We start from the raw sequence: 13,594 nt of genomic DNA, 5'->3' as shown, positions 1-13,594 counted from the left end.
GGTTAGGGCTAAGTTGTGCTGTTTTAGACTTAGCTCCTTTTGCATCATGTACTATCTAAATCAGAGTTTAGCCCAGAGTACTTCTTAATAGATCCAAGAATGATAAGGAAATTAGGAGAAAGAAAGGGAGGAGAAAAGATGGTGGTATATTATGCCTGGAATATCCCTCTGGTTGGAGAAATCCGCTGAGCCTTGTGCTATGCTTTCTGCAAAGGGAATTGAGCCCTTTGGGCAGAGGGCTTTACTTTGGATTTCAAGAAACTCTGGCTGACAGAGCTTGACTTCTGTCTGCATCTTTGCTTCTGGGGTTAAGGGCTAAGGTCCATTGGGCTTGTACAAGATAATGGAAAAATGTATCTTTCTCCCAGTCTTGGAAGCAGCTGAGAACCCTTATTAGGAAGGGAGGCTTTCTTTTCTGACAAGGTTCCAAATCTACAGCCCCTGACCCAGAGGCGGGGAGTGGTGAGCAAAAAAAGCTGAGGTTTTGTCTTGACCTCTTTGTTGCCAGGGCTACTGTGCAGTTCTTAGGGATCCTCCTCTCATTCCCTAGGGAAGTAGGGAACTTTGCTCCTAGCACCTGCTGGTGCCTGTATCCTGCCTCTTTGTAGGGTGGAGTCCGCTGCCTTTGTTTGTTCTCTGTGGGGCCTCTTAGGACTCAGCTTTATGCTTGTGGGGGAAAAGTGTTAAAAGACTTGGAGGACAGTGGAAATGGGTGATGGAGAAGGTGACAGAGGATGTGTCCTAGAGTAGTTCTCCAGGTGGGAATATTCCATTGACTGAATCCAGTTTGGAGATCAGATTGGCATGATGAAGCTTTCTTTGGGATGTATTACATGTAGCTGAGCTGAGTATAATAGCAGCAGTAGTTTTAAAATCCCCAGCGCAGTGTCTCCAAAGTGAAGAAACTTGCCAAATAGGAATCTTAAAAATCCCCTTACCCACTCCAACCCTAGATCCACACACAATATCTTTCTGCTGATTTTTAAAGGCCTGAGCTTTGTCCTATGCAGCCTTGGCTTGGGGCAGGGAGGAGGGTTGTTTTCCCCGAACATGATAAGGAACTGAGCAGGGCAAAGTGGGAGCTCTGGCTGGTGATTGGTAGACAGGATGCCCTGGAATGCGGTTGGCCTGCAGCCCAGAATCCAGCACTTTTGTATTTGTTTGTTTCTGGGAGACTGTGGTCTGGTGCTACTGTGACAGGAAGTGAGAAAGCTGGGAGTGGGGAAACGGAGAGGGGCGATGTCTTTGTGGTTCTCCTGTGAAATCTCTTTGTCCTTGGAGAGGAGCTCTGCTACAAGCCTCTATTGAGAAGAGAGCCGCCTTTGTGTGTCTAATGGGTCTCAGAGCAGATTCTAGCTACTCCGAGGGACTAGGGAGGGTCACTTCTGACTGTGGCCCTTTGCATCTTAGCACTTGAGTTATAGAAATGTGCTCCATTTCTTAGCATTGGGGTCTCACTGAGTTTTTGTGTGTGCTACTATTATTTATAGATCTCTAGGATTTAATTAAGAAAGAAATTCTAGGAGATATAGATGTTTATGTAATTTTTAAACTACATATTGCAGATATTTTGGTGGGTCTGAAAGGCATTGCTGGGGCCCTATACTTTAGATCTCGTCCTTTCATTGGCACCCTACTACATCCAGAACTGGAGAAACCTACCCATTCTTTGATTTTAGTATTGAGAGGTATTGGCAAGTCTGTTTGCACATAACTAGGGAATGATTGATAGTTTTCTGGGCTTCCCCTTCTCCCCCCTCTATTTAGACCAGCGGTCGCCAACCTTTCGGACCTCATGGACCACCAGTGGTCCGGGGACCACTGGTTGGCGACCGCTGCTCCAAAGGTTTCCTTAAACCAGTGGTTGCCAACCTTTTGGACCTCACAGACCACCAGTTGGTGACCATCTAGACCAGCCGTGGGCAAACTACAGCCCGCCGGATGCGGCCCGTTTGAAATGAATAAAACTAAAAAAAAGACCGTACCCTTTTATATAATGATGTTTACTTTGAGTTTATATTAGTTCACACAAACACTCCATCCATGCTTTTGTTCCGGCCCTCCGGTCCAGTTTAAGAACCCATTTTGGCCCTCGAGTCAAAAAGTTTGCCCACCCCTGATCTAGACTGAAATAGCACCTGTAGCACTTCTTTGTTCCCCTCCTCCTTCCTTTTTTTGCCTTGTTTTGTCTTTTCCCTGCCCTCCATTCCCGCTGTGAAATGGTCATCTCTTCTCACTGTGGATTGGGTGGCTGAGTCCTTAAACTTCTTGCCAAGCTGGCTGGCCCCAGAGCACATACACACAAACCAGTCTTTGATTGCTGGGAAGGACAGCTGCCCTAGAGGCAGATTGCTAACATACCGCTAGAACAATCCCTCCCCTCTGTCTGATGCTGGCTAGCACAGTCTTCCCTGTTTCTAGTTCCTTCTGTTTTCCACCCCAACACTGATCTCTGCATTTGGTTTAGTAAGATGTCACATTAAATATGAGAGTAGGGATAGTTGTGGTGAGAGTTTCTTTCTTGATGTGGGGGCGATTAGAAAAGATGGCATATAGCCAGATGTCTAGAACAGGCATTCCAGTGGAAAGTTAAGTGACTTTGTACAAATTTTGTACTTGTACAAAGTAGTACTGCTTTTCTCCTTGCACCATCCCTCTTGAGTTCTTGTTCCTTATAACATGGGAAATCTGAGGTAGATTGCAAGCTCTTCTTCCACAGAATTGCCCTTTAACGTGAAGGTAAGACCAGAGATCTAGCTGCTTCCACCCCATCCTCTCTCATCTCAGTCAATTCAGCTCTATTGGAGTTAGAATAACTTTTAACCACAAGAAGCATAGAAACTTCATGCTCCTTTCACTCTGTCCAGGAGAAGGAACATGGACTTGGAGTAGAACAGATGCTTTTCCAGCACTTACTGGTATATGGCTTTGGGCAGCATTTTGAGTGCTTCTGACGTATAGTTTAAAAAGGGACCAGTGCCCTGGCCAGGTATGCTCAGTAGTTAGAGCATTGGACTGAGGACCGAAAGGTCTTGGGTTCGATTTCCGGTCAAGGACATGTAGTACTTGGTTGGCTGCAGGTTTGATCCCTGGCCCAGTTTGGGGCATGTGCCAAAAGCAACCAGTGATGTGTCTCTCCCCACCTCCCCCTCACCTTCTCCTTTTCTCTTTCTCAAAATCAATGGAAAAATATCCTTGGATGGGGATTTAAAAAACAGCAAAAACCGACCCCCCCCCCCCCCCCAAAAAAAAATAGCCAGCTTCAATCCCAGGTCTTTGTGCATACTGATTTTTGTTTCTCACATTGATGTTTTTCTCTCTCTCCAACCCTCCCTCTTTCCCTCCCTTCCTCTCTCTTAAAAAAAAAAAATCAATAAAAGGAAGAAAAATAAATAAAAAAGGGGCCAATATTACCTCAGAAGTTGTTGAAAAGATTATGTGATAACTTATAGGGGGAGATGAATAATTAACAACTCACAACTTTTCTTCCCCTGTAAGGTCAGATTTTTATTTTTAAGATAGGGAGAAACATTTTCTTCAGTTCTCTGCCCTAGAGATGAAATAGTACCTTCACACTTCCTCTGATTTCCTTGTTGCTTGCCTCAGAGGGAACTGTATACTAAACCTGATGGAAGGGGTTTCTTGTTGCTCTCTTCAAAGGGCTCTGAGGAAGCAGGACTGTGTACATACGACTCAGTTACACGCTCAACTTTTCCAAGTGATCTTCAGATGATGGGCAAAGAGGTAGTGGGAGTGGAAATGCCATAGATAGAAAGTAAGGAGGGGTTGGGGGTGGTAGTTGGTGAGAAGCTGCCTCTTTCAAAAAGAAATGTGGAGCTCAGGTGGGTGATCTCTAGTAAACCCTAAGGTTAAGTTTTTTTCCCATGAAAATTTTTTTTCTCCCCTAGGGTAGGGTATGAGGTATCTTCGATAATTTTAGAGTTTTTCTTTTATGACACAAGAGTTAAATAAATACTTTTCCATTTTGATTAGACTTTTTCTCAGTGCCCATTGTGTACCTGACCTCCCTCTCTTTTTCTTCCTCTTGTAGGAGGAGAAAGGCAATTGGCCTCTCCCCTTCCTCCAGTCTGACACCTCCCTCTGTTTTTGCCCCTCCCTTTTATCTTTGTTTTCTTATCGGCCTCTCCCTACAGCTCTACTTTCTCCTTATAAGGCTAAGTGAGGCCCCTTTGACAGAGTTGCAACAGGGATCCAGGTAAGTAACGTAGTGTGCCTCAGACCCTTAGGATTGAGAGAAAATTCTTTTATCTGTCCCAGAGGGCTTTGGAGAGGCATGTGGGTGATGGGGGAGGAGAAGGAGGAGGCCTGGCCTGAGAGATCAGAAGGACTTGTTAGACCAGTCCTGTGTGTGTGTCATACATGCTCTAGAGAGAAGCAGGTTTAGTTTCTTTCCATACCCTTTCAGTCCTGGGCCCCCTCACTAGCTAAGAGCCACACCCTTCCTTTGCTTCAAAGCTAGTTTGGCATTAGCCATTTTAGTATGTTATGATTTGGGGTGGGGTAAGGGAGGGGGTTCCAGAATACTTGAGAGGGGAAAAGAGAACAAGAAGAATGTTCCATCTGGTTTCCAAATTTGGGGTTAAGACGGTAGACGTGATTTTTAAAAAATTTTAAGTCACAGTAAAACTTTAAATCCTGTCAGATAACTTTGGGCCAGCTCGACCTCCTTTTAACAAGGAGTATTTTAAAAACTTATATATTTATTTTTCTTCTTTTCTTTGAAACCCCAAGTAGATAGAATGTATCATTCTTTGAAAGACTTCTGCCAAAACCGGTTTGGCTCGGCGGATGGAGCGTCGGCTTGGGGACTGAAAGGTCCCGGGTTCGATTCCGGTCAAGGGCATGTACCTGGGTTGCAGGCACATCCCCAGTGGGGGATGTGCAGGAGGCGGCTGATCGATGTTTCTCTCTCATCAATGTTTCTGACTCTCTATCTCTCTCCCTTCCTCTCTGTAGAGAATCAATAAAATATATTAAAAAAAAAAAAAAAAAAAAAAGACTTCCTTAAGTCACCAGAGAGATTCATGGTAGACACAGTGAATCTTTGTCGGAGTGAAACTCCTTCAGCTAACCTTTTGGATGCCCTTAAGGGGAGAGAGAAGGAGAGCCTAGCATAAAAAATCCACAGGGAAGTTCAGAAATTGCTAGCACCTAAACAAGGCCATTTCCAGAACATTAGTTTAGTAACTATGAGAAGTGCTCAGTTGAAATGAGATTGTGAAGTAAGCAGAGTTCTCTTTAGTCTTGATGCAAATCATGCCAGGTTTTTAGGGTTAGTGCAGAAGTGAGACTGAGATACTAGAATTGCCTGACTGAGCTTCTGGAACATCAAATGGTGGTGGTGGTGGTGGTGTGTTACTTAGGCTTTGGACTGTGGTACAAGCACTCCTTGTGATACGAAGCTATGGAAAAACTGTTGACAAAATATATTATTTTAAAAAGTAAAATGGCAATTTTCTCTTGTGGTTGAATAAGAATAATTGCTTTGAATTTTGGGACAAATGCCAGTTAAGGCAAATTAATACCTGTTAGATATCTAGAAGACCTACCTACCTTTTTTGGCTTGAATGTATATAATGTAGTTCTGTAGTATTATAGGTACTATATATAAATATATATATATATATATATATATATATATATATATATATATATTTAAAAATATTTTTATTGATTTCAGAGAGGAAGGGGAAGGGAGAGAGCGATAGAAACATCAATGATGAGAGAGAATCATCGATCAGCTGCCTCCTGCCTCCTGCAACCTGGGCATATGCCCTTGACCGGAATCGAACCTAGCGCCCTTCAGTCCACAGTCCGACACTATCCACTGAGCCAAGCCGGCGAGGGCCAGGTGCTATATTTTATTGGTCAGTATTCTTCAGTAGGAGGGGGCTCAGTGTGCTTTTAAAAAGCAATTTAAAATCCCTAGGATGACAGAAGAGGAGTTTTGCTTGTCATTGCTTTTACAGGAAGAGCATAACTTTGTGATATTGGTTTTGATTTCATAATGAATAAATAGGAAGAAAGGAGGAAAGCTGATTTTGGGGCTGGCGATAGAAGATAACATTTCTTTCCTAAGGACTCAAAGATTATTTTGTGGGGTTTAGAATTCTTAGGACAGATAATTTTCTCCTCTTTCCTCAGAGGCTTGCTTGCCTAAGTCTGGTCATATCTTTGGATATACTTCCCTGAATTGCATGGAGGTACAGAGAGGTTCAGAGTCACCCAGCCTAAAAATTTACATATATCAGCCCATTAAAGCTAAACTCTGAAAAAGTAATAGAAATTGAAGCTTACAGGGGTTATAACTTCTCTATGTTCTCACAGCTAGTTTTTGGCAGAATCAGGACTTGAACCAAGGTTTTTTGACCCCTAGTCTGGAGTTTGATTTTGCTTTTCCCTTTGGGAGTGTATAAAGAATTCCTGTAGTCTGCAGGACTACTGTAGATGGGAGAGGGGAGCATGTGGAGACATATCTTTTATTCAAAGGTTCTACCAATACCACCAAAACTCTAGTCCCTTGTGTTGCTATTTCTACTATTATTTGTATTAACAGCTTTCTGTGTGTCAAGACATTTCTCTTAGTACTTTATGTGGATTGTCTCATTTAATCCTCATATTCACCCTATGTATTTTTATTTCTCCCATATTACAAAAAAACCCATGAAGTTTAGAGATTATGGTACTTTGCCCAAAGTCATATAACTAAGAAGCAATGGAGCTGGGATTTTAGCCTAGTCAATTTGATTCCAAAGTCTGTTCTTAATTGCTAAGAACTGTAATTCCTAATTATATTCTATGGCCAGTTTATAGTAGAACAAATCATTATAGGGATTGTGCTCCTGACAAGTGCTCCCACTACCTGGTTGCTATTGTTCAGCTGTTTGGTCCTTCTGGGTACTTGATTCAATTTAACTATTTTTGGTATGGAATTCTTACACAAGAGACTGAATATTTAACCATTGTCATTACTTGAATGCTTTAGTCTTGCTGTAGACTAATAGGACCTGTGACTTGTTAAGAGAAAAATTAAGTATTTCCAGAAAATCTAGTCTTAGGGAGTAGCAAGGCTCATTTTATGTGCCCTGTCCCCTTCACTTTGGGAGTTCCATGATCGTCTTTTTTTAATGAGAGCAAGTGTAATGTATTTGAAAATATTAAGTGGCAAACCTGGAAAGGTGTGTTGGCCTGGACTCATAAGACCTTCTTGACTCAAACTATCAAAGTCAGTTAATGGTTTACAGATTCTGGTCTGTGATACACACACACACACACACACACACATATGTGTATGTGTGTGTGTGTATTTCTATATCTATCTATCTATCTATCTATCTATCTATCTATCTAGATATATAATAAAAGGCCTATGGCCCTAACGATATAACGACCAAAGGCCGGTGTGTGTGTATGTATGTGGGGGAAGGGGAGGCGCACTATTTTGTGTGCTGGGCTTCTAGTGTGTGTGTGTGTGTGTGTGTGTGTGTATGGCATCGAGAAGAATCCTTAAGTCTCTGAGTTATGAGGCAGTGTACTTAATAACTTGCCTAATTCCTTCATTCTCTTCCCTAACTATGCTTTCTTTTTCCTCCCATTTATTTTCATTCCCTTACTTATATCTTTTATGTAGACATGTGGATGATCCTTTAACCCAAAGATAAATGGAACCCCCCTCCTTTCCTGTGATGAGGGGAAATGCTCTCAAGGGTTGTAGGGAAGAATGGCTGGACCATCCATCTCATACTGGACTGAATTATTTGGACTTGACAGCATGCAGGATAAAGAGAACACAGACTGTGAAATGGCATAGACATGGGATTAAATTCAAAACTTGCTATTAACTGAGACCTTGGTTAATTTCTTCACTTAGACTCAGTTTTTCATTTGCACTAAAACTTCCTTAGGGTTGTTGTAAGAATTGCCAGGATAATATACATTCAGTAATTGTTAGTTCTTTTCACCTTAATTTTCTCCTTGGTAATAAACTGCAAAGGCCTCCAATAAGTATTCAAGAACTTACAGCAGAAGTGTAATGTGATGATGACTGCCAGACCCCGGAGAAGCACTCTATGTCCCAGAAACACTGGCCTAGGTGGGACCTCCTGGTAAATAGAGTTGGAGTAGGAAAACAAGCTTATCCACTCCTTAGAACCCAGTTATGCTCTTGATTCAATTATTTTTACCTACTAGTTCACAAAATACTTTTGGGCTGAGGCATTACCATTAAGTAATGTAATGGGAAGATAGAAACTAGCTCTTGAAACAACTTAATACCTCATATTTGTATAATATACATTATGTCACCTTATCCTTACAGCAACTCTGAGTTAAACCGGGCTAGTGGTGTTGGGATTTTACTGAGAACATGGCAGTGACCTGCTGCCAATGTTGGCTAGTGGCAGAGCCAAGGCTGGGACCAGACTTCTGCGTCCTATTCTGGTCCTACACAGCCTCTGCTTCTACTCTCTTTCAGGCAGAAAATCTCTCCATGCCTAGGAAGTCTGAATTTCTTTCTACTTAACTGTGCTGTCCTCTTCTTCAAATTAGAGTCAAGTGGACAGCTTTTAAACCCACAAAGCTAGGAAAAGATACTGCTTCCTGACTTAGAGTCCTGAGTAGTTTTCCTACTATTCTTCCTAATTCCCTTTATTGAATTAAAGTCGTGAGGGCAAAAAGTCGCCATTTATGGAAGGGTGACAGACTATTTCTCTGTGTAGTGGGGAGTGTTGTCACTGTATGCCCCATAGTAGTGGTAGTTTGAGCTTTTATTAGCAAAGAAAATTACAGGGTAGAGGCTACCAGAGTGGTAACTGCAGTTCAGGCCCTGTTGAAACCCAGAACTGGAAGAATCTCTCCTGAACTCAAGAGTCCTCTTGGTGTGGAAGGTTCATAGGTCATTGTAATAGCGGATATGGCAAGTGCTTAAAATGAAGAAATGGAGATGAAAAGGGAGCAACCTTTTTTAAAAATAAGGGTACTTATTAAAGCCATTTGAGTATCCTGTTGGAATGTAGGGTGAGAATATGAAAAAAGTAACAGTGGGTTTTGGAATGAAAAGAACAGAAGTTGATAAGTGATTGTGGAAGCCTAGAATTGGAAGTGGGAGGAATTTAGAAAAGGGCTACCACATTCTTGGATTTAGGGACTGGATCCACTAGAAGAAGTCTGAGTGATGGAAACTTAAATAGGGAGTTTATTGAGCACCCGTTTATCAGTTACTCTGGGTACTCTTGCTTGCTGAATGCTCTCTTATACAGGCATACCCCATTTTATTGCATTTTACAGATGTTGTGTTTTTCACAAATTGAAGCCAAGACCCTCCACCAGCAAAAAGATTACATACATCTTGCTTTATTGCAGTGATCTGGAACTGAACTGCAGTATCTCTGAAGTATGCCTGTATAAAGCAAAGAGGCCCAAGTGTGCTTGGTGGGGCTCTGGAGAGCGTGGGAAAGGGAACTGAAGCAAAGCCTAGGCTAGTCTCCACATGTCTTCCCTACTATACTGTTGCACTGGTTTCTCAATATCTTTGTGGGCATGCTGGGACTGGGCTTTGAGGTTTCTGTCTTAGGAGGGGGAAGGGCATTCCAACAGCGTTTTTTTTTGTTTTTTTTTTCTTTCCCTTTCCAATTTGGTTGCTGGGAACAGGGGGTAAGTGAATTTTTATTCATATTATAACCTGCTCCTGATTCTGTATATAAGTACAAGTAGAGGAACCTCTGCTATGACAGTAGGATCCAAGTTTTAATGAAAGCTACATCCAAGGTCCAGGTATCTGAAAACAGAGCAAAGTCCAAAGGACGTTTGTCATATTAAGCAATTCCCAGTCATATTTTCAGTTATTCCCTTTCATTCCCAGATTGTCTTTCTCCCAATACCTGCCCATGCTCTTTTTATTTTTTAATGCATTGGGTGTGTTTATTTCTTCTCTCATTTCCATTTTTCCTCCAAATATTTCTGCAGCTCTCTACTTCCTGCTTCCTCCTTGCTGTGGTGGCTGGGATGCTTCTCCCATGATTTTTCGAATCTAGACTGGGCTGTTCTCTGTGTTAAAACAATCAATTACGACCTTCTCTTAACAGGTGTGTATGGAAATATGTTTATTAAGATTAAAAAAATTTAAGTGTCTTTTTTTTAAGGGGTTGATGAGAGGGTGGGGGAGGGGAGAGGATTTGCCTTTCAACATGGTGTGTTTTGGACTGGCCATAAAGTCTGCCATAGCCAGCATGCAAGAGAGAAACCCCATTAAGCCCAAGATTATGACTACAGTGCTCCTCCATTTACTAGCTGGCTTGCAGTTTATGTAATATGATACGGGAAACTCTTCATTTCTATTTAACTATCATTTATTTTATAAATAGTACATATAAACTTTGTAGATATTTTGATATTACCTTGAGTTTAGAATAAGTAAAGAGGTAAAAATATAGTCTGTTTAGAGCGGTGGTTCTCAACCTTCCTAATGCCGCGACCCTTTAATACAGTTCCTCATGTTGTGGTGACCCCCAATTTCATTGTTATAAATTGAACATAATTAAAGCATAGTGATTAATCACAAAAACAATATGTAATTATATATGTGTTTTCGGATGGTCTTAGGCCACCCCTGGAAAGGTCATTCGACCCCCAAAGGGGTTGCGACCCACAGGTTGAGAACCGCTGGTTTAGTGCTTCTGCTGAATAACAGGTGTAGGAAGTTTGAGGCATTGCTTGTCTGAGATTACAATATGAACTACTCGGAGGGATGGTTTCCTAGTTTAAGCCTAATGTTTCTTTTCTTCCACAAAGAGCTGAAGGACACTGAAAATTGTGCCTTTTTACACATAGAGGTTTTTTTAGTGCCTCTCTTGCTTTCTTGTCTCTGTTAGCCAAGGCACATGTTTTGCCCCCAGTACTGTAGTATAGTTTTGAAAAGTAGAAAGGCTCCCTCATAAATGTATTAAATATGAGGGCCTTAATCTTGTTTCCCAGTTTTGTTGGTGGGAAGTTTTTTCTACTACTTCACTTTTTATTGGTCTTTTAATTAGCATATTCATTTAGTATATTTTGCCACCAATGTAGCAGTTTCAGTGTTCAGTTTTGGGTGAGATTTTAAGATTTGTAACTGTCCCTTTATCTCTAGAAGTGGCTTGCCCCTTCAGGACAGTAAGTGTTTGTTTGTACAACTTCCATTAAGTTGATGCCAGCAAAATTTTCCAGGGAAAAAGAATATGATTTTAATCTCATGTCATGACTACAGCACTTAGCCACATTCTTACTCTCCTACCAACAGTGTAGAGACTGGGATCTAGTTGTACCTTTCAGTAGTTATTTCTGGAGGGGTATTAAAGAGGGTAATGGGCAAAGGATCCTGCTTGAGCAGACACTGGTGATGGGTTCTCAGACTTGGTGGTGGCTCGCTTTCTGCACTGCAGTAAAAACCACAAGAGGGCATCTTTGGCTCTGGGATGAATAATTCATCTGTCTTCTCTGACCTGTGACCTTTTCTCTCCTTTCTCTTACCTTCTCCCCGGTAGTGTGAAGTGAGGGGGGGCCTTCTCCCTCCTTCCTCCTCCCTCTGTGATCCAACTTCCTTTTTACCCCGCCCTGCTGCGGCTCTGCCCCTTACCTTCATGGACGACTCAGAGGTGGAGTCGACCGCCAGCATCTTAGCCTCTGTGAAGGAACAAGAGGCCCAGTTTGAGAAGCTGACCCGGGCGCTGGAGGAGGAACGGCGCCACGTCTCGGCGCAACTGGAACGCGTCCGGGTCTCACCACAAGATGCCAACCCACTCTTGGCCAACGGCACCCTCACCCGCCGGCATCAGGTAACCCCTCTCTCCATCAGACCTGCAGGTAGGACTTTGGCCTGGTCATAGAGAGGCTGTGATTCTTCTTGGGAAACTACTTTCCTCATGGTGATGGGCTGTCCAGAGCCCATGCTTTATGATGAATCTTTACAAGGATGACAAATACTGATTAAGAGATAGGGAATATTGCTGCTCTGCTGAGTTGGGTGCACTTATTTCTAGAAGCATCCACCTGATTTCCAGTTTTGCTGGAGTGGGATTTCTGGGTTGGTATGCAATTCAATTAAAAAAAAAGTTTTATTGACTTAAGAGAGAGAGAGAGGAAGAGCGAGGGAGAGAGAGATAGAAACATAGATGAGAGAGAAACATCAATTGGCTAACTCCCCCCTGGGAATCGAAACCTGGGCATATGCCCTGACGAGGAATCATCTGGTGACCTCCTGGTTCATGGGTTGATGCTCAGTCACTGAGCCACACCAGCTGGGCTGGTATGCACTTCTAATAATAGTAGATCATACAGTTTGGAGTTGTACTCAGGTTACTTCTGTTTTCTCTGATCTCCTATCCCTCCCCCTTGGTATCAAAAATTCAGGAAGGTAAATGCTTGCTTGTGGTCAGGGAAGTTGGGCACCTTGTACTCTCTACTCCAATTCAGTCTCCTTCAGGGAACAGTATGTACTCAGGAGGTGTGGCAGTGTTCATAAATTGTGTATTCCTGTTCCATATTGTTCTTGTGTGCTCTTTTTGTTGGCTGTGCAAATCATGTCTTGGAGGAAGGGGTCATTGTTAATTTTGTTGGTTAGAGTTGGAGAGGGAGCATCATGCTGCAGTTTAACCCAGATAGCCACAGGAGCCAGTGGTCTCTGGGTTGGCTGGCTCTGTGATGTGACTTGGGAGAGTTGGTGTTAGAAATAAGAAGTATCTTGTGTTTCTTATGGTTTCTCTAGTCTGACTTTGCTATGATGTAATCTGTCTGAGGTTTTTTTTTTGTGTGTGTGTGTGTGTGTGTGTGTGTGTGTGTGTGTGTGTGTGTGTGTGTAGGTATAATCTCTAGGCATTGCCTGATAGACTGCATCTTAAGAGATCTCTAATGGGAACTAAGAACAGTGTTCATGCTTCAGTAGCCCTTTTTTACTGATTTCTTAATTATTTTTAAGACAGAGAAGACAGAATTCCTATTGGGGGATGGTCAGGAATTTGGAGGCAGTATGTTTGTAACATTCCTAGGATTTCTATCAACACCAGAATAGAGGGTTAGGGATGAGAGGCATATATTGAAAGGGGAGAGCAAGATTGCTCGGGCTTGGAGGTGGTGGGGAATTCCAGGATTTATAGTATATAGTTTCCCTGTCTCTCTTTTATTTTTAACTTCTGCTCAGCAATGAAACCACACCCTTCCTTCTTCCTGAAAATAATGTTTAACTTCCTCTCCCTACAGCATTACACACTCTATGTAATGGGAGTAGGGTGGGGGAGGAGTCTCCCAAGGTGACTGGATCTCACTGTATTCTATTGGAAGAAGAGCAGTCAAATGTATTTTTATGTAGTATAATGTCAATAGTCTATTTCCTGTTGTTTAAGACAGAACAATGTAAGGGTGACTTTTTTTTATGTGTTCTGTGACTTCAGTAATTGATGATGAAGATGTTGAGATATCTGTTTGCTTGAGGGGAGTTGGGGGTACTTGTTTTCTTCCTTTTTGGAAAGGGAGACTCATAGCTCTTGCTTCTTTCTTTAAAAAGCTGCCTGGTATGGGAGTTTCCATAGTAGTAGAGCAATAAAGA

The 13,594-nt window shown here is 42.2% G+C and overlaps 1 protein-coding gene across 9 annotated transcripts in view; it reads left to right on the top strand.

Annotated features, from left to right (window-relative positions):
* CTNND1 (catenin delta 1) overlaps positions 1 to 13,594 on the top strand; it is a 48,332-nt gene that overhangs the window by 14,341 nt on the left and 20,397 nt on the right. For 5 of the 9 annotated variants that reach the window (XM_059709289.1, XM_059709286.1, XM_059709288.1 and 2 more), the window contains exons 2-3: positions 9,985 to 10,103; positions 11,538 to 11,828. The exons of 2 other annotated variants lie outside the window; for them this stretch is intronic. In XM_059709289.1, coding sequence (XP_059565272.1) covers positions 11,634 to 11,828 — 195 coding nt within the window. In that variant the 5' untranslated portion in view covers positions 9,985 to 10,103; positions 11,538 to 11,633. Of the gene's footprint in view, positions 1 to 9,984; positions 10,104 to 11,537; positions 11,829 to 13,594 lie in introns of those variants that run through there. 2 more of the 9 variants (XM_059709290.1, XM_059709285.1) reach the window with 2 other exon arrangements.

This window comes from Myotis daubentonii, chromosome 9, assembly GCF_963259705.1.
Source record: "Myotis daubentonii chromosome 9, mMyoDau2.1, whole genome shotgun sequence".
NCBI lineage: Eukaryota > Metazoa > Chordata > Mammalia > Chiroptera > Vespertilionidae > Myotis > Myotis daubentonii.
This window is presented reverse-complemented; position numbering and strand designations above follow the sequence as displayed.